The sequence below is a fragment of the Anomaloglossus baeobatrachus genome, chromosome 7 (genome assembly GCF_048569485.1).
Source record: "Anomaloglossus baeobatrachus isolate aAnoBae1 chromosome 7, aAnoBae1.hap1, whole genome shotgun sequence".
NCBI classification, from domain to species: Eukaryota; Metazoa; Chordata; class Amphibia; order Anura; family Aromobatidae; genus Anomaloglossus; species Anomaloglossus baeobatrachus.
The window spans coordinates 153,285,245-153,307,554 of NC_134359.1; the positions used below are offsets into that span (position 1 = coordinate 153,285,245).

The 22,310-nt window shown below is 43.9% G+C and overlaps 1 protein-coding gene across 4 annotated transcripts in view; it reads left to right on the plus strand.

Annotated features, from left to right (window-relative positions):
* The window catches only part of MFSD6 (major facilitator superfamily domain containing 6), a 505,191-nt gene that overhangs the window by 248,901 nt on the left and 233,980 nt on the right, over positions 1 to 22,310 (plus strand). For all 4 annotated transcript variants that reach the window (XM_075317766.1, XM_075317765.1, XM_075317768.1 and 1 more), the window contains one exon: positions 300 to 398. In XM_075317766.1, coding sequence (XP_075173881.1) covers positions 300 to 398 — 99 coding nt within the window. The remainder of the gene's footprint in view (positions 1 to 299; positions 399 to 22,310) is intronic.

Sequence of the window (22,310 nt, forward strand, 5' to 3'; positions counted from 1 at the left end):
AAACGGTGATTTTGTCAAAACTGCAGGAAGTAGCCCAGTAAGTGATTCATTAGTGGAATAAGGGTCACTGCCACAACACAATGCTATTCTTAGGTGGGGCAGCAAAAACCCAGTGACAGTCCCTTTTAATATGCATTGTAATTGTATATTGTATTAAGGAATATTAACACCCAGAATCTTTTCACATGTTCCATTTATAATGAAAACCACAACGATGGTTATCCATGGTGCCCAACAAAGCGCATTCAAATTACTGTATGAGCCTTCATGATATCTGCAATGTTTATTTTGCATTCCAGGTGCTGCAGAAACATTCAGAGGAATTGGGATGGCTTCTTTGGTCATTCTCCTTCTCTTTGCTTTGATCCAGTGGGTAGCAGTTCCTCAGAAGGACGAAGGTAGGCTGTAAACTGTTTCCTCATGGGATTTTTTTTATTGGCTAGACACTTACAGAACACATTACTGTAATTATAATTTTATTTCCAATATTATCATTAAAAGTAGAGGTAGGTTGGTGGGCGTATATTTTTGTTGTGCAGAGATGTTTTTAAAAACCATACAATTTTACTCGCCAGACAACGTTTGAAAAACGACCTTCCAGTTCAAAGTAAAAATATAACCATACATGTATGCTTTTCTGCAAACGGTCTTCGCAGTCATCATGTTTTCTTTCAAAACTGGTCATCTTACTCTATATAACTTGAGATACTGTATGTCAGACCAAGAGGAAGATGGGAGAGGACTGTACATTGGCTATGTATGGTAAAATGTTTACTTTGGTTTGGAGGTTCACTTTAATTTTTTATCTTGTATCTATAAACACCCACATATTCAGAACATTTGTGCCTTATTCAGCAGCCATGCTGTGTTCAGCCGTCTTGAATTCCTACCTTGTAAATGGTTTATGATGTAGGCTTGATTCACGTAACATTTGCCACTTCATGCATCTGAAGGCTATGTCCGCACGTTGCTTTTTACCTGCTTTTTACCTGCTTTTTTGCTGCTTTTTCAACTGCAGCGTTTAATGCCAAAATGGTTGTGCTCTGCTTTTCAAGCAAAGTCTATGGGAATTTGGGTTTCTTGTCCGCACTATGCAGTTCAAACTGCAGCCTTTTTGTTGCAGAACTTTGGTCAAAAACTCAGCTTTGCAGTGCAAAACCCAAATGGCAAAAACAACTGACATGTGAATTGTTTTTGCCATTTGGGTTTTGCACTGCAAAGCTGAGTTTTTGACCAAAGTTCTGCACCAAAAAGGCTGCAGTTTGAACTGCATAGTGCGGACAAGAAAACCAAATTCCCATAGACTTTGCTTGAATAGAAGAACACATCCATTTTGGCATTAAACAGCGCAGAAGAAAAAGCAGCAAAAAAGCAGGTAAAAAGCAGGTAAAAAGCAACGTGCGCACATACCCGAATTCTTGCAAAGCAGCTGCCCACCTCTGATAGGTGTATTTGGCCAAAAATGATGCACACTGTATTATTTATAGTCAATGGCTCTGTCGACGCATACATCGACTGTAGTAGCAAACACTGTGTGAACCTCGCCTTAATAAAGAACCTAGAATCAGAGAATGACCTATTGTTTAAATCAGGTTTTTGCATTAAATGTATTTTTTAATTATTGTCAATGTTTTTATTCTCAAAAACCACAATCTGTATTAAAAATGCAAAGTATTAGTATTGCAATTTTTCACACTGATCACTGGAGATTATAACTTCCTACTGTTTTAGGAAGCAACACATGCGCATAGCCATAATGAACCGAATCTGTCAGAATATTTTGCATTGAATCTTCTAATTGGCTTGTGCAAAGGTCTTGGAGCAGGGTCAAACTGTGATATTAACTGCTGTGATTGATGGATCCTGGGTTACCAGGTGTGTATAAAGGTGTTACCTGTCTTTGTAATCCTGCTTCTGATGATCAGAAAACTGCTATAAACTTCCTTTAAAGGACATTAAGTACAGTCCCTTGCGAAAGTATTCAGCCCCCTTGAATTTTTCAATATATTAGCCACAAAAGAATACATTGATCCATATCAGGGATACATATAGTTTTTCAGAAGTCACCAAAAACAGGAATTAAATACAAATTGACTCTGTTCATAGATTCAATATGTTGAAGAATAAAGGCTATGTGCCAGAAAAGTTTGCAAAAAATACAAAATGTTTTTTATTTATAGGACAATGCGACATAGGAACACACAGTAAAGTGCAAAAAAGTGAGATTTAAAAACAATGCACACAAGCACAAAAGACAGGGCAGCCGTGCATGTCAGGAATAGATGTATAAAAAGGTCTTAACTGCATGAGAAATATGGTTAATGAGAGACTAGAAGTGGCCAAGATGAAAAGCTGCATAGTTGCATGATTTTTATATAAATAATTCCAGTATACCCAGCTTGGCCACTAGAGGTCTCACATAATTGGATCACAAAGTAATTGCAGGATAATACAAAAATATATAGTAGCAATTGTGATAAAAGTGTAACATGCAATATAGTAGATCTAGAAGTTATGGTGATATACTATTAGTAGCCTGAATGGCATTTTACAATTCTATATTGCAGTAGCAGATAATGAAAAAGTTAACAACTATATAAATGCCGGTATAATTATCTGTGTAATGACAGCCAGGATTTTAAAATTAGCTGCTGCAAGTGTTTACACAGAAAGCAGTATGTTCATGAATTAATCAACCTTCATTATATGTAACATCACATCCTAGTATATCATTTGAAGACCATATCATAGGATAGCAGGGATTGTACTGACAGCGGTAGGTATAAAAGATTAAAGGGAACCTGTCAGCAGAAATGTCCCCTAAAACCTAACAGATTCCCCCTCTGCAGCTCCTGGGCTGCATTCTATAAAGGTCCCTGTTATGATTGTGCCCACTTTCTGACCGAAAAAAAGTGTTTATAAAGTTGTACCTTTTTGGCTTCTGATTCTGTAAATCCGTCACGGGGGCGGGCTGCCTGATGGCCGTTATTCTGCCCCCTGGTCCTGTATGCCGCCCCCATCGCTGATTTCAATACTTCTGGACGCCGCCCACTGCTCCAGCCATCCCCGCGCATGCCCAGTGCCCATCTCTCGGGGATGAGCACTGTGCCCAGCGTCACCGCTGGTGACGTGCACGCAGGGTTAAGATTATGGGCGGTGCTGTGATGTTTATTCCTAAGCAACCGCCCATAATCGCGGGACCGCGCTTTCCCCCTCGGCCTGCTTCTTTCTGCGCAAGCGCGCTGCTGCTGACCTCACTTCGCCTCCTTCCCATCTTGCCCCGAGGCAGGAAATAGATGGGAAGAGCGCGGAGCAGTGACTACACCGAAAGCGCGGTCCCGCGATTATGGGCGGTTGCTTAGGAATAAACATCACAGCACCGCCCATAATCTTAACCCTGCGTGCACGTGACGCTGGGCACAGTGCTCATCCCCGAGAGATGGGCACTGGGCATGCGCGGGGATGGCTGGAGCAGTGGGCGGCGTCCAGAAGTATTGAAATCAGCGATGGGGGCGGCATACAGGACCAGGGGGCAGAATAACGGCCATCAGGCAGCCCGCCCCCGTGACGGATTTACAGAATCAGAAGCCAAAAAGGTACAACTTTATAAACACTTTTTTTCGGTCAGAAAGTGGGCACAATCATAACAGGGACCTTTATAGAATGCAGCCCAGGAGCTGCAGAGGGGGAATCTGTTAGGTTTTAGGGGACATTTCTGCTGACAGGTTCCCTTTAAGGCTACATGTTAGAGGGAAACCGCTGCAGAGAGATAACCATGACCCACCAAAGAACCACCTGACTACACGTTGCCCTGCACCTCAACACGTGTTTCGCTTCCGCTTCATCGGGAGGTGCAGGGAGTGTGCTGCTGGCGGTTTAAATCCCCAATTGTGGTATTTGCCTGCAAATGGCGGCGCGCGTCGGCACACCGAGGTCCGTCCCACATAGCACGTGGGCGTCCAGGAATCATCAGCGTGCTGAAGTGCACAGCAGAAGATCCTGAGGGACGCCAGGCACCGGCGGGAGGGGCGTCAGGGAGCCAGTGTGCGCACAGGCAGGAAGCCGGGGGTTCCATTATAAAGTCAGGCAGAGTATGGGCAAACATGATAGTAGTCCAAATAGACATAGTATAAAAGTCGCCTTCTTTTGTTGGATGATGGAAGAGTTTATTCATAAAAATCAGGAACCATTTTCTTTTTTTGACCACTAGGAACCGCCAGATCTATAGGAACAAACCTAAAAAGATAAAATGAATGTCAAGGTCGAGACGTGATCCGAAGCCATCATCTACTAAACCGCAGTGTCATAGTTCATGGAAAAGATACATAGTATCGAGCGACTTAAACATGACAATGTCATGAAATTACATAGAAGAAAAAGAAAAAGCATATAGAGATTTGAAGGAGCATGGTAGAAATGAGATGAGATAGATGTGATATCCATTATAGGCCAAAACTTATTTTAGGAAGGGCTTAAAGCTTACGGCATCATTAAGTCCCCTGGGTTTAACGGTATCAAGGGTCGTAATCCAACGAGCCTCCTTTTTGTGTAGATTATTGGTGACATCACCCCCTCTAGCTCCCATGTTAACCCTATCAATACCTCTAATCTTGAGCTGTCTCCAGTTACAACCATGCCGCTCCCTAAAGTGTCTTGGTATGTTTTTTAATTGAGCTATTTCTTCTGGTCTCTGAGCCTTTGCGGCGTTCTTAATATCTCGCAGATGTTCCAAGACTCGGACTCTTAGCTCCCGAGTGGTCAGACCTACATAAATGAGGCCACATGGGCATGATGCCCAGTAGACAACATTCATGGAGCGGCAGTTGATAAACTGGAGGATGTTATAGGTTTTAGATCGTGAGGAGTCCCAAAATTCAATTGCTCGCTGCATCTGGGGGCAGGCTCCGCAGTCACCACATGCAAAGGATCCACACTTGGGACCCCGGGTGGAAAATGGGTTACTGATGCTATGTGGCGTGTAGTGACTCCTCACAATCAAGTCCCCAATTGTCCTAGATCTTTTAGGGGTAATAGCTGGTCTAGGGGTAAGAATGGGGGCAAGGTCATGATCTGCCATAAGTATCGGCCAATATTTCGTAACTATGGCAGACATCTTACGCCATTGTGCGTGGTATGGAGTGATGAGCCGTAATGTTTCATCAGCAGTTCTGTTTTTCACCTTAAGAAGGTCTTCCCGAGGTGTTCTTTTTGCCCTTTCATATCCCTTCTGGATAGACTGAGGTGAATAATGTCTGGCTTTAAATCGCCTTCCAAGATCTAGAGATTGTCTTTCGAATACAGAGTCATTCGAACAGACCCTTCGCGCTCTCAGAAACTGTCCGATTGGTATTGAATTGATTACCTGGAAAGGATGGGAGGATCTGGCATCCAAAAGAGAGTTGATAGCAGTCTTCTTCCGAAAAATATCAGTGCACAGTTCACCATCATGACCCCTGGTGATCACAACGTCCAAAAATTCGATTCTCTCAGTGCTGTTGGTGACAGTAAGATTAATGTTTTTAGAATTAGTGTTAAGACGCTGCACAAAGACATTCAGCTGGTGGACCTCCCCTTGCCAAATTAAAAAAATGTCATCAATATAGCGCAGCCACATGTGGACTGCGCCAAACTCAAAATCCGGAAAATGAATGGACCGTTCCCAATACCCAAGAAAGCGGTTTGCATATGAGGGCGCACAAGACGCCCCCATTGCAACTCCTCTCTCTTGGAGATAGAAACGGTCCTTAAATAAGAAAAAATTGTGAGTTAAAATAAAACGTAATAGTAATAGAAGAAGGTCCACCAGCTGAACGTCAAGGTTTGTGGTTCGAAGAAAGAATTCTACAGCCTCAAGACCATCAGCATGATTAATTGAGGTGTAAAGTGACTCAACATCTGCGATCGCCATTATGATATCTGTTTCAAGCACCAATCCATCGAGTCTATTAAAAAACTCTGTTGAGTCTCGAATATATGAAGGTAATGTGATCACCAGGGGCTTTAAATAGTGATCCAAGAATTTGCAGGCAGGTTCGCATAAATTGTTACCGGAGACTATAGGTCTTCCAGGCAGACATGTTGCATCTTTGTGCACTTTTGGAAGGAAGGATATGGTTGGAATTGTTGGGAACTGAACCAATAGTCCTTCCAGTATAGATTTTGGAATTATACCTTTCTCATAGGCAAGATGAAGTAGGTCTGAAAGTTCATTCCAGAGAGAGGTGGAAAACGGGTTCTTCAAAGCCGCGCCAATGATCACCAGCCAAAGGATCAGATCAATGAAGCTTTATTATTGCATCGGTCTACGCGTTTCAGGAGCCCTGCTCCCTTCCTCAGGACCATCAGATATAAGCATACATCAAATCTACTGTGACGGACACAAGTGTACATTTAAATAGACCATGTGATGTCAAAGCACCGCCCCGAAAAAGAAAAAATGGGCGGGAAAGGGTGCACGATGATCCATTATATGACGCAATCAAGTGAATTGCAAGAAAAAAACCCAAAACATACATTCACATCTACTTCGGATATTCGCGGGGAAATATGGATATAATGATTTGTGTGACAAATGAAAAAAATATATATTAACAAAGGAAATTGTAAAGAAAAAATAAAATAAACGTGTGTTCCATGACAACCATAGTTTTTTTTATATATATATATATATATATATATAATATAATATAATAATAATATAACCTATATTAATATAACCTATAAATAGGTTTTGTATATATATATATAAAACCTATTTGTTCGGTCAGGTGCAGAGGTGACCTAGAACCGAATTGTAGGCAGAAAAACCCGGTAACGTCTGGATAGGATTAGTGAAGGCAGGAGACCACCACACCAGTGGGAAGTGTAGTTTATAGAGACATCAGAGAGGAACATAAGATAGGAGGGACCCAGAGGGGACACAAATGTGAGGAAAAACTCTTTGAAAATAAGGAAGAACAGAATAAACTCATAATATATAGGTTTCCACCAGGACCGCAAGAGAAAGAAAGAAAGAAGGGGACACACTGTGTATGAGATTTTTTAACAATGTCATCGCTCTATAGATTATGTGGAGACAGATCGGATATTCTAGAAAAAATATATAAAAAATATATATACATATAAATACAGGTCCACATCAAAGTGTTGCAGTAATTACAGAGGAGCTAGATACCGCTCCTGACTTGCATATAGAGAGCGAGTTCAATAAGGTTCAACATCGTGGGAAAAAAATGCAGAGCGGCTGCGCAAGGAAGCAAGTGTCAGAAGGGGAAAGAGGTGAACAGAGTTCAGACCCATGGGAAAAAAGATGTGCGCATGCGTTGACTGCAGGCAAACACCGTGTATCATCATCCAAGAAAAAACTAGTATAGCAGTGGAAACCACGTAGTGATAAGCTAATGTGACGAGGACAGAAGTATGACACTCGCATAGAGGGGTAATAAAAGGAATTATCGATGTGTATTTAAAATTATGACCAAACGATCAAAGGGTTGTACCACCCCAAGATCCCCCTAATGTCACTATCACTGATGAAGTTTTTTCTGTGACCCCTGAATCCTTGTCTCTGGCTACTACCACCCCTATGGAAGTTAATCCCATTACACATACCCCGACCTCTCGGACACCCATGAGTACGTCTACAGATTTTGAGGAAAATCCTAGGCTACAAATTGACAGGATCCATAAGAATAGAGAAATGAATTCAGGATCTGTAATGTTTGACACTGTCCCTATAAACCGCACTCTCCCTGAGAATGACATCACTGATCTCTTAGAACTATCAGTAGATGAGGAATATTTACCCTTACCCGGATCCTCAGATTCCGAGGAGTGTATTAACGTCTCTCCACCCCCAACTGAACCTTCTGATGTCCAAAATAAAAAGATTATCACCATTGACAACACTCACAAAGGTAACTCATGTGTTCCTTTTTTACCGGTGGCCAGGAACATGCAAATACACATCACCAACTTTCTCACCACCAGGGGAGAGAAAAGAAAAAGTACTACAGAGGAACTCGAGCAGGACATAGGATCCAACAAAAAAGAGAAAAAAAGTATACAGTGAGTGATATTTAACCTCTCCAGCTATAAACTGTCCAGTAGTGAGATCGGTGTCCTGAAAAAAGGATTATCTTTTTGCCCCGCCAAGCCTGCTGATGGCTTTGAGCTTTATATAGATTTCCAAAAATTTATCAGAAAACTTACTCTCATTCGACATTTTCAGATTAACAAGGCCAATCCTGCTCAAAATATTATGGTGTCCGATAATTTCCTTCACACAGACCTGAAAGAAAAATCCAACTTCTATCCCCTACAAAGTATAGGGCATCACATAAAAACTTTTAATGATCTGGTATTAGAAGATTTCAAGAAGCTCGCTATTAATAAAGATGGCCCCAGGTCTAATTTAACTAAGGAGGAATCTTCAGCCCTGTTAACCTTAAAAAATAACCCCAACTTGGTCATCAGGAGTGCTGACAAAGGGGGAGGCATAGTTCTACAGGACAAGAATGTCTATGTCCAGGAGGTTCTCAGGATGCTCTCCAATTCTATATATTATGAGGTTGTGGACAAAACAGCACATAATGATGCCATTATAAAGTATCAGACCCTAATCCAGAATGCAGCAATGCTAGGGGTCCTTAACAAGAACGAGAAAAAATTCCTAGAAACCAAAAATCCCAGATTAGCCTTCTATTATCATCTTCCCAAATTCATAAATGTTTGTCCAATCCTCCAGGTAGACCCATCATTTCTGGGATTGGGTCCCTTACAGAAAACCTGGCAGCCTATATAGATGTGATCATGAGAGTACATGTAACTGGTCTCAGGAGTTATCTTAGGGACTCCACTCACTTGATTAACATTCTTAAAGATATCAAGTGGAAAAATGCTTTTCTTTTTGTAACCCTTGATATCGCCTCATTATACACTAACATTTCCCATATACTTGGGCTTGAATGTTTCAAACAATTTCTTGAAATGGATGATAGATTACCTATACCACAAAAGAACTTCGTCCTGGAAGGAATGAGGTTCATTTTGGAGAATAATTTCTTTACATTCCAGGACACCATATACCACCAATGCTGTGGAGTGGCCATGGGCTCCAAGATCTCACCCACTTTCGCCAATTTGGTTATGGGAGTGTTTGAACTTTCATATATTTATTCATCTGGATTTTTCAAACATATAGTGGTATACAAAAGGTACATAGATGATCTATTTATTATCTGGGATAACACCGAAAATAATCTCCCACTATTCCTAGAGGTTATAGACAATATTAATTGGGGCTTAAAATTCTCCCCGACCATTGGAGAGAAATCCATTGATTTTTTGGACCTCACCATTTCATATAAGGAGACCATCCTCACAAAAACTTATTTCAAACCTGTGGATAGTAATGGTTACATAGATTTTACAAGTAGCCACTATGACAAGTGGTTACTCAACATACCCAGGAACCAATTTCAGAGAATCAGAAAGAATTGTACACTGGATGATGACTTTAAAGATCAGGCACGGGTATTAAAGGATAGGTTCATAGATAAAAAATATCCCATGGCCACCATCAGGAGAGCATATCAAGCTAACAGGAATCTCAAACAAATAGACCTTACAAATAAAAAAGAGGGCGAGACTACTAAGGCGCAAAGTGCCAATAACAATAATAATTTTTCTGCTCATTTCCTCACTACTTTCAGTACTGATGGGAACTCAATTAAAGGTATTCTAAAAAAACACTGGGCCGTACTACACAATGACCCTTACCTTAAAGGGGTACTACCTTTCTATCCTGGTGTTACATACCGTAGGGCGTCTAATTTGAAAAATCAACTGGCTCCGAGCAGGCTTAGGGAGATAGAGTCCCAGTACCAGCAATAAATCACAAGGTTCTTACAAATGCTTTGCTAAAAACTGTCTATGTTGTAAGAATATTCAACATGGAAGAATGAATTTTGGTCTTATCCTTGAGGGAATGGAATTCCCAGTTAGAGGACACCTCACTTGTCAAACTGACTTTGTAATCTACCTTATTGAGTGTGATTGTAACAAACGTTATGTGGGCAGGACCACTCAGGCCCTACACAAGAGAATTAACTCCCACCGACACAACATAAAGGTGGGTTTCATTTTACATGGCCTATCTCGACATACTACTGTATATCATACTAGAAATATTAAACTAAAGGTAACCCCCATCGAACAAATACCTCTACATATACCCAATAGGATGGAGGTGCTTAATAGAAAGGAGACATATTGGATATACAAACTGAATATTCTGAAACCTTAGGGTCTTAATGAGGTTACGGATCTGTTTCATTAAATATGCTCAATTATTGTATGATTTTATTCATTCCCATGTGGTTGTACGTTTACGGAGGTGTTGTTGAGGGGATTAATGTCCCCCCCCCACCCTGTTTGTGGTACTTATGGGGAAAAACTTCTCACTCCCCCTCTCTTTATTCAGGGGATGTCCTGTTTTTTAAAGTGCTTTTATATATATATATATATATATATATATATATATATATATATATATATATATATATATATATATATATACACACACACACATATAAAAAATTAATATATATATATATATATATTTTGTCTGAATTTAATCATTGATAAATTTTAACGATTTTTCATATATATTTTTAATTTTTAAAACTTTATATATTCTTTAAGATGGCTTTACTATTATACGCCAATAAATAATTGTAGGTCTTTTTATGTTCAAATTATTCATTGTCAGCGGAAATGCTCTTTCTACATGTCCGCTAGATTTTTATAATCATAGGTTTATTTATTACCCCCTTCCTGACTATTAGATTTTTTAAAAAAATAATAATTGTAATTTATTACTATATATTTTTTTATATATATATATATATATATATATATATTTGTATATATTTGTATATGTTTATATGTCCTTCTATGTTCTAGACAGGGCACATTCCACAGATATCACTCCCCGATTACTTCTGTCTTCACCCGCTATCCAGAGTAGCGGTCAAATGTACCTATCCTTCAGTAAAATGTTTTTCACTTGTTGGTTCTTCCCCTTCCTTTATTTGCTCACGATTCCACGTCCGCAGACTTGTATAATCCTATTATTTTCTCGTTTGGTCATAATTTTAAATACACATCGATAATTCCTTTTATTACCCCTCTATGCGAGTGTCATACTTCTGTCCTCGTCACATTAGCTTATCACTACGTGGTTTCCACTGCTATACTAGTTTTTTCTTACACGATGTTTGCCTGCAGTCAACGCATGCGCACATCTTTTTTCCCACAGGTCTGAACTCTGTTCACCTCTTTCCCCTTCTGACACTTGCTTCCTTCCGCAGCCGCTCTGCATTTTTTTCCCACGATGTTGAACCTTATTGAACTCGCTCTCTATATGCAAGTCAGGAGCGGTATCTAACTCCTCTGTAATTACTGCAACACTTTGATGTGGACCTGTATTTATATGTATATATATTTTTTATCTATTTTTTCTAGAATATCCGATCTGTCTCCACATAATCTATAGGGCGATGACATTGTTGAAAAATCTCATACACAGTGTGTCCCCTTCTTTCTTTCTTTCTCTTGCGGTCCTGGTGGAAACCTATATATTATGAGTTTATTCTGTTCTTCCTTATTTTCAAAGAGTTTTTCCTCACATTTGTGTCCCCTCTGGGTCCCTCCTATCTTATGTTCCTCTCTGATGTCTCTATAAACTACACTTCCCACTGGTGTGGTGGTCTCGTGCCTTCACTAATCCTATCCAGACCTTACCGGGTTTTTCTGTCTACAATTCGGTAAGAGTCCTAGGTCACCTCTGCACCTGACCGAACAAATAGGTTTTGTATATATATATATATAACTATGGTTGTCATGGAACACACATGTTTATTTTATTTTTTCTTTACAATTTCCTTGGTTAATATATATTTTTTTCATTTCTCACACAAATCATTATATCCATATTTCACCGCGAATATCCGAAGTAGATGTGAATGGATGTTTTGTTTTTTTTTCTTGCAATTCTCTTGATTGCGTCATACATGGATCATCGTGCACCCTTTCCCGCCCGTTTTTTCTTTTTCGGGGCGGTGCTTTGACATCACATGGTCTATTTAAAAGTACACTTGTATCTGTCACAGTAGATTTGATGTATGCTTATATCTGATGGTCCTGAGGAAGGGAGCAGGGCTCCTGAAACGCGTAGACCGATGCAATAATAAAGCTTCATTGATCTGATCCTTTGGCTGGTGATCATTGGCGCGGCTTTGAAGAAACCGTTTTCCACCTCTCTCGGTTATCTGCCGCTTTGGGTTGCTGCTGCCTTGGTCAAATTTTCACATGCGATTACAGTGGTTGTGACTCTCACAACCACATTTGGTGAGTAGTATTGCTCCCCCATCCTATACCCCTACATACGAGGGTAAGACCCTATTGCGCTTTGTTTTTCCACAGCTTCTTCTATTATTGAAAGCTCATTCCGAAATTTAGTAGTAGGATCTGTCTTAAATTTAGAGTAACAGACACTGTTAAGTTGTTTAAAGGCTACTGCCTCATATTGTGTTTTGCATCACAGAACCACATTGCCACCCTTATCGGCCCGCTTGACTACCAGATCTTCCATTGCTTGTAGTTCCAAGAGAGTCTTGCGTTGTTGTTTGCTCATATTATCGTGTGTTCTTCTAGTGGGCAGTTGTCTCAATTCTTTGGAAACCAATTTTGTGAACAGATCGATAGGTGGACAGGCCCCGGCTTCCTGCCTGTGCGCGCGCTGGCTCCCTGACGCCCCTCCCGCCGGCGCCTGGCGTCCCTCAGGATCTTCTGCGGTGCACTTCAGCACACTGATGATTCCTGGACGCCCACGTGCTATGTGGGACGGACCTCGGTGTGCCGATGCGCGCCGCCATTGGCAGGCAAATACCGCAATTGGGGATTTAAACCGCCAGCAGCACACTCCCTGCACCTTCCGATGAAGCGGAAGCGAAACACGTGTTGAGGTGCAGGGCAACGTGTAGTCAGGTGGTTCTTTGGTGGGTCATGGTTATCTCTCTGCAGCGGTTTCCCTCTAACATGTAGCCTTAATCTTTTATACCTACCGCTGTCAGTACAATCCCTGCTATCCTATGATATGGTCTTCAAATGATATACTAGGATGTGATGTTACATATAATGAAGGTTGATTAATTCATGAACATACTGCTTTCTGTGTAAACACTTGCAGCAGCTAATTTTAAAATCCTGGCTGTCATTACACAGATAATTATACCGGCATTTATATAGTTGTTAACTTTTTCATTATCTGCTACTGCAATATAGAATTGTAAAATGCCATTCAGGCTACTAATAGTATATCACCATAACTCCTGGATCTACTATATTGCATGTTACACTTTTATCACAATTGCTACTGTATATTTTTGTATTAGGCTGTGTGCACACGTTGCGTTTTTTACCGCGGAAACGCTGCTTTCAGCTTTCCCAGCAAAGTGTATGGGAAAGCCGAAAAATCAGTGCACATGCTGCGTTTCTAAACGCAGCGTTTTGGATGCCAAAAATCTGTGCGGAAAGAAAAGCAGCATGTCACTTCTTTTGTGCGGTGTGGCTGCGTTCTCTCCCCCATTGAATCAATGATGTGGGGTCAGAACGCAACTACACCGCAGTGAGCTGCTTTTTTGTTGCGGTCCGCGGCCTTTGTCGGCATGCCAGAACGCAGGCATTTACCTGGAAGTGAGGTCAAGAGGTTTCCTGTTGACCTCACTTCCTGGCAAAGTCCAGGAAAGCCCCCGGTGTCTCCAAAGTGCCCGCCCCGACCCCCGACCCCCCTCCCGAAAATCCAACATGGCCGCGCGCACAGTAGCGCACCGGCCGCCCTGCTCCTATGATTTCTGTCGCATGTGCAATAACACATGCGACAGAAAAATGCCCCCCAGGCCCTGCCCGGTCACCCCCTATTCCCCCGGTATTCCCCCTTACGTGTCCGGTCGCAGCGCTGATCCCCCGCGGCCCCCTCCTCCTTCACAGCAGACGCCGGCCGGTCACATGAGCAGAGCAGCTGACAGCCAGCACTCGGCACTCTGCAGCTGTGACCCGGGGAGAGTGGGTGCAGATTTTTGGCACCCACTCTCCTCAAATGGAGGGTCTGCCCTCCTAGAAAATGGGGGATACGTTCCCTGAACGTGCCCCCATATTCTAGAAGGTCCAGAGGCGACGTGGGACGTCCATATGGATTTCTGCGGACCCATTTTTTCAATTTTTTTTAATAAATTGGAGAACAAGGGAATGATTTGGGGAGTGTTTTTTCTAATAAAATTTTTTTTGTCATTTTTTTTTGCTTTTGTTTACTGTCAATTAGTTATGTCTGGTATCTAATAGACGCCGTGACATCACTAATTGCTGGGCTTGATGCTAGGTGACATTACACATCTGGTATCAACCCCATTTATTACCCCGTTTGCCAACGCACCAGGGCGCGGGATGAGTTGGGGCGAAGCGCCAGGATTGGCGCATCTAATGGATGCGCCACTTCTGGGGCGGCTGCGGCCTGCTATTTTTAGGCTGGGAAGAGTCCAATAACCATGGCTCTTCCCACCCTGAGAATACCAGACCCCAGCTGTCAGCTTCACCTTGGCTGGTGATCTAATTTGGGGGGACCCCACGTTATTTTTTTTTTAATTCTTTATTTATAAATAAAAAAAAAAACCTGGGGAGCCGTCCAAATTGATCACCAGCCAAGATGAAGCTGCCAGCTGTGGTTTGCAGGCTACAGCTGTCTGCTTTACCCTGACTGGCTATCAAAAATAGGGGGGACCCCACGCCATTTTTTTCATTGTTTGTTTTTTTTTTTATTGGATAAATACTAAGCTAGGCACCCTTTAGTGCCACATGAAAGGTACTAAAGGTGCCAGCTTAGAATATGCAGGCGGGGGTGGAACGTTATATATATTTGACATCCATTCATCCATTGACGCTTTTTAGGTTGTGTGCCCACAATCAGGGTTTGCAGCGTTATGGGCGCTGAGTGTTTTCCCTGCGTCCATAACGCTGCGTTGTGCAGTAGAAGCACAGTGGAAGGATTTTTAGAAATCTCATGCCCACTGTGCTTCTTTTCTCCGCAGCATAAACTGACCGGTGGCGCAGCTTCCCGAGCCTCAGCATGTCAATTTATGCTGCGGAGAGGAGTGTGCTCTGCAGGTAGCATAGAGCTCCACAGCAGCCTGAACCCAAATCGTGGGCGTGGGCAGCTGCAGGAAGGCTGACACTGTGTACTAGACGCCGTGTTGCTGGATCATGGCCACATAGCCTTAGGCCCCTTTCACACGTCAGTGATTCTGGTACGTTTGTGCTTTTTTTTTTAAACGTACCAGAATCACTGACATACGCAGACCCATTATAATGAATGGGTCTGCTCACATGCCAGTGATTTTTCACTGCATGTGTCTCCGTGCGGCGTACCTGTGTGTGCGTGATTGCCGTACGGAGACATGTCCATTTTTTTCTGGCATCACTGATGTTCCACGGACCACGCAGTGGTGTGGTCTGTGTAACACGTGCCAGAAAAAAACGTGCTTTTAAAATAAAAATCATTTTAACTCACCCGGTGTCCAGCGATGTCCTCTGCAGCCCGTTCTCCCTGCTGCTTCTGAGCCGGCTCATTATTGTCGCGCATATTCATGATGTGCGACACAGCCGACCCGGAAGCAGCTGCTGCGGGGGTCAAGGCCGGCTGGATGCTGCACCACGGGAGCGATCAGCACCATGGAGAGCGGGAGCGGGCACAGGTGAGTTAATCTCTAAGTGCAATCACGGAGAACGGAGCCCGGATTGCACTTAGACAACCCATGTGTGCCGTGATTCACGGCACACGGAGGGACATGTGTGTGTTTTACACGCCAGTGAAAAACGTCAGTGTTTTTCACTGACGTGTGAAACGGGCCTAAAAGTGAGAATATTGTTGCTACAGCAACATTTTGGGTGAAGTAGCTGTGGATTCAAAATGCTTAATATACTCCTGAATAAAATCCTTGAGGGGTGCAGATTCCAAAATGGGGTCACTTGTGGGGGTTTTCTGACGTATAGGTACCCAAGGGGCTCTGCTAATGTGACATGGTGCGCGAAGTTTATTTCAACTTTTCCAAAATTCAAATGGTGCTCCTTCCATTCCAAGCCCTCCCATTTATCCAAACAGAATGTGGAGAAGGAAATGACATCACAGGTTTTTTTTTCCAAAGGTCTGTGTTCAACCAACTTTATTAACACTGACCAGTCTTAAAAACCGCACCTAAAAAAACGCATGAAAAACGCATGCGTTTTCGATGCCTTTTTCTCAAAAAGCATTGTTTACAATTCTCCCCTCTGCCAGAGGGTGCGTTTTTTTCCGCGCTGAAAAAAAAGCAACGTGTGCACATAGCCTTATCCTGCAATTACTTTGTGATCCAATTATGTGAGACCTCTAGTGGCCAAGCTGGGTATACTGGGATTATTTATATAAAAATCATGCAACTATGCAGCTTTTCATCTTGGCCACTTCTAGTCTCTCATTAACCATATTTCTCATGCAGTTAAGACCTTGTTATACATCTATTCCTGACACGCACTGCTGCCCTGTCTTTTGTGCTTGTGTGCATTGTTTTTAAATCTCACTTTTTTGCACTTTACTATGTGTTCCTATGTCGCATTGTCCTATAAATAAAAAAACATTTTGTATTTTTTGCAAACTTTTCTGGCACATAGCCTTTATTCTTCAACATATTGAATCTATGAACAGAGTCAATTTGTATATAATCCCTTGAATTTTTCAACCTTTTCCCACATTACAGACTTCAAACATAAAGATAATAAATTAAATTTTTATGGTGAAGAATCAACAACAAGTGGGACACAATTGTGAAGTTGAACGAAATGTATTGCTTATTTTAAACTTTTTAAAAAATAAATAACTGAAAAGTGGGACGTGCAATATTATTCGGCCCCTTTAAGTTAATACGTTGTAGCGTCACCTTTTTCTGCGATTACAGCTGCAAGTTACTTGGGGTATGTGTCTATCAGTTTTGCACATCGAGAGACTTGCCCATTCTTCCTTTGCAAACAGATTGAGCTGAGTGAGGTTAGATGGAGAGCATTTGTGAACAGCAGTTTTCAGCTCTTTCCACGGATTCTCGATTGACTTCAGGTCTAGACTTTAACTTAGCCATTCTAACACCTGGATACGTTTATTTTTAAACCATTCCATTGTAGATTTTGCTTTGTTTGCTGATGATTATCTTGTTGGAAGACAAATCTCCGTCCCAGTCTCAGGTCTAAAGCTGGGTTTACACACTGCAACATCTCAAACGACATCGCTGTAACGTCACCGGTTTTGTGACGCAATAGCGATGTCGTTTGCGATGTTGCAGTGTGTGAAACACATCAGCGACCTGGCCCCTGCTGTGAAGTTGCTGATCGCTACAAATCGTTCAGGACCATTCCTAGGTCCTTTGTTTCCCGCTGTGCAGCATGCATCGCTAGAAAGTTTCAGTGTGTGAAAGACTTTGCAGCGACTTTGTTAGCACCTTCCCTTTCAAAAAGCTGCTTATCAACGTCCCCAATGACTAGCTAGGTCGCTCTGCAGGTCTGGATCGCTGTTGCGTCGTTGGCCAGGTTCGCCTGTTTGACAGCTCACCAGAGACTCACCAGAGACTTTGGGAGGTCGCTATTGCGTCACAAAACCGGTGACGTTACAGCGATGTTGTTTGCGATGTTGCAGTGTGTAAACCCAGCTTTAGACTCCAACAGGTTTTCTTCAAGAATGGTCGTGTATTTGGCTCCATCCATCGTCCCATCAATTTTAACCATTTTACCTGTCCATGCTGAAGAAAAGCAGGCCCGAACCATGATGCTGCCACCACCATGTTTGATAGTGGGGATGGTGTGTTCAGGGTGATGAGCTATGTTGCTTTTACGCCAAACATATCGTTTGGCATTGTGCCCAAAAAGTTTGATTTTGGTTTCATCTGACCAGAGCACTTTCTTCCACATGTATGTTGTGTTTCCCAGGTTTCTTGTGGCAAATCTTAAACAATACTTTTTATGGATATCTTTGAGAAATGGCTTTCTTCTTGCCACTCTAACATAAAGGCCAGATTTGTGCAGTGTACGACTGATTGTTGTCCTATGGACAGATTCTCCCACTTCAGCTGTAGATCTCTGCAATTTATCCAGAGTGATCATGGGCCTCTTGGCTGCATCTCTGATCAGTCTTCTCCTTGTTTGAGATGAAAGTTTGGATGGATGGCCGGGTCTTGGTAGATTTGCAGTGGTATGATACTCCTTCCATTTCAATATGATCGCTTGCACAGTGCTCCTTGGGATGTTTAAAGTTTTGAAAAACTGTTTGTAACCGAATCCGGCTTTAAACTTCTCCACAACAGTATCATGGACCTGCCTGTTGCGTTCCTTGGTCTTCATGATGCTATCTGCGCTTTAAACAGAACACTGAGACTATCACAGAGCAGGTATATTTATAGACTTAATTACACACAGGTGGCTTATATTTATCATCATCAGTCATTTAGGACAACATTGGATCATTCAGAGATCCTCAATGAACTTCTGGAGAGAGTTAGCTTCACTGAAAGTAAAGGGGCCGAATAATATTGCACGCCCCACTTTTCAGTTATTTATTTTTTTAAAAAGTTTAAAATAAGCAATAAATTACGTTCAACTTCACAATTGTGTCCCACTTGTTGTTGATTTTTCACCATAACATTAAAATTTTTATCTTTATGTTTGAAGCTTGAAATGTGGGAAAAGGTTGAAAAATTCAAGGGGGCCGAATACTTTCGCAAGACACTGTATGAGTGTAAAATAGCCACAGTGACCAGTATGAAAATTGCATGATTACTAATTTTGTTTTTTAATAAATACATATTTAAACAATAGGCAACATTCTGATGAGAGCCTCCTTTTAAAGAGCTTTTCATACTATTACAGTTTATAGTGCACCTTAACAATGTGGATGGTTGTGAAGTTACTGTAAAACTCTCCTATTGATTATAGATAACACATTCAACTTGATGTATCATTAGATGTGTACTAAGGGGAGAACTTTTCTCCTTGCGGAGACTGACATACCAATCTGGCAGTCAGTGGTGAGGAGTCTTATAGCTGCAATGCTTCTCTGCGATATATTCAAATTGTCTCTTCAGGGAGGAAGGAGACAAACTCTCATGTCACTTATTGGAAGTAGCAATCCTAAAAGTCAAAAGTGGCTCTTTAACAAGCCTTTTCATATGACCTAGGATTGATGCCAGATCAGAACCTCAATTTACAGACACTGTGTTTTGGGATGATTGTCAGTGCAAATTATAAGATATGATCTGGCTGTATGAGAAGCTAAAGTGTGGTCTAAGGGGAGAACTGTTCTCCCTGCGGAGACTGACAAACCAATATGGCTGTCACTGGTAAGGAGTCTTATAGCTGCAATGCTCCTCTGTCAATTGAGGTTCTGATCTGGCATAAATCCTAGGTCATATGAAAAGGCTCGTTAAAGAGCCACTTTTGACTTTAGGATTGCTACTTCCAATAGGTGGCACTAGAGTTCATCTTCTTCCTCCCTGAAGAGACAATTTGAATAGATGTGTACTGGCATTTGTCCTTGTATGTGCCTTGCTACCGCTTTTTGTATGAAAGCTTGTATTCAATCTCTTAATGTGCATCATTATCTATATATATATATAATTGCCTTATTCTGTCTGTCTGTCTGTCTTGCTCCAAAATTGTGTCCTTACAATGACACAGCGGATTGGCCGCTCGCCTCGCCTCGGCTCCGCCCCCCGCACGGATTGGCCGTTCACCTCGCCTCGGCTCCGCCCCCCGCCCGGCTTAACCGCTCGCCCAGGCTCCGCCCCCCACACGGATTGGCCTCTCGCCCCGGCCCCCTGCACGCATTAGCAACTCTGCTACGCCCCGCACCCCTCACGCATTGCACGCTCGCTCTGGCCCCGCCCCCTGCACGCATTCCCCGAAATGACACGGAGCCCCGACTCCCAGGTGAGTGCTGTACCCCCGGGAGCCCACATCAGCGTACGCCGGTGTACGCTGGTGTGGGCTCCCGTGCGAGCGGGGGGCGGGGTAACCATGTAATATTGTGTTGCATGGTTACCAGCGTACACCGGCTCCCAGGTGAGCGCATTAAGGTCCTGCAGCGGCGGAACACACACTCACACACATAAGAACAGACACACACACACACACACATACAGACATCAGATCACACTCACTCTCACACACACCTCACACACACATCAGATCGCATCCACACACTCACAACATCCCGTGATATCGCTTGCTTCTCGGCGGCGATACTGTGCGTGCAGTGACCTTCCAGGACCTGCCGGAGGATCACATGGCCAGAAGCATGTGGTATCTCCGGATGTTGTGAGTATGTGAGCGCGTATGTGCGATATCGTCAGTGTGCGTGTATGCGATAGGATGTGTGCGTGTATGCGATATCGTCAGTGTGCGTGTATGCGATAGGATGTGTGCGTGTATGCGATAGGATGTGTGCGTGTATGCGATAGGATGTGTGCGTGTATGCGATAGGATGTGTGCGTGTTGGTAGAAGGCAGAGGAGCACAGCGTGCAGCACAGCTGCTGGGACCGCCCACCGGAGGGCAGAGGCAGAAGTGGGGTGTGAGTGTATGCGATCAGATGTGTGTGTGTATACTGTCTGATGTGTGACTGTGGAGCACGATGGGGGGTGCACAGCATGGGGGATGGAGCACGATGGGGGGTGCACAGCATGGGGATGGAGCACGATGGGGGGTTCACAGCATGGGGGATGGAGCATGATGGGGGGGTGCACAGCATGGGGGATAGAGCACGATGGGGGGTGTACAGCATGGGGGATGGAGCACGATGGGGAGTGCGCAGCATGGGGGATGGAGCACGATGGGGAATGCGCAACATGGGGGATGGAGCACGATGGGGAGTGCGCAGCATGAGGGATGGAGCACGTTTGGGAGTGCGCACCATGGGGGATGGAGCACGTTTGGGAGTGCGCAGCATGGGGGATGGAGCACGATGGGGAGTGCGCAGCATGAGGGATGGAGCACGATGGGGAATGCGCAGCATGAGGGATGGAGCACGATGGGGAGTGCGCACCATGGAGGATGGAGCATGATGGGGAGTGTGCAGCATGGGGGTTGGTGCACAATGGGGAGTGCGCAGCATGGCGGATGGAGCACGATGGGGAGTGCGCATCATAGGGGATGGAGCACGATGGGGAATGCGCAGCATGGGGGATGGAGCACGATGGGGAGTGCGCAGCATGGGGGATGGAGCACGATGGGGAATGCGCAGCATGGGGGATGGAGCACGATGGGGAGTGCGCAGCATGGGGGATGGAGCACGTTTGGGAGTGCGCAGCATGGGGGATGGAGCACGTTTGGGAGTGCGCAGCATGGGGGATGGAGCACGTTTGGGAGTGCGCAGCATGGGGGATGGAGCACGATGGGGAATGCGCAGCATGGGGGATGGAGCACGATGGGGAGAGCGCAGCATGGTGATGGAGCACAATGGGGAGTGCGCAGCATGGGGATGGAGCACGTTTGGGAGTGCGCAGCATGGATGATGGAGCACGATGGGGAATGCGCAGCATGAGGGATGGAGCACGATGGGGAATGCGCAGCATGAGGGATGGAGCACGATGGGGAGTGTGCACCATGGAGGATGGAGCACAATGGGGAGTGTACAGCATGGGGGATGGAGCACGATGGGGAGTGCGCAGCATGGCAGATGGAGCACGATGGGGGGTGCGCAGCATGGGGGACGGAGCACGATGGGGGGTGTGCAGCATGGGGGATGGAGCACGATGGGGGGTGCGCAGCATGGGGGATGGAGCACGATGGGGGGTGCGCAGCATGGGGGATGGAGCACGATGGGGGGTGCGCAGCATGGGGGATGGAGCACGATGGGGGGTACACACCTCCCCCCAAAACACACACACACACACCGCCACACACGCACTGCACAACACACCACACACACACTAGGAACCACAAACGCCGCCCTACACAGACACCCACACACACAGACAACGCCACACACACCCAACACACAAACACCGCGGCACACACAAATATACGCACATGCCGCTCAACACACACATTGCACAAAACATACCTCCCACCAAAACACACACACACCCCACACCCACACAAACCGCGCAACACACACACAACGCTACAGACAAACAGCGCTCCACAAACAACGCAACACACACAACGCAACACACAAACAAC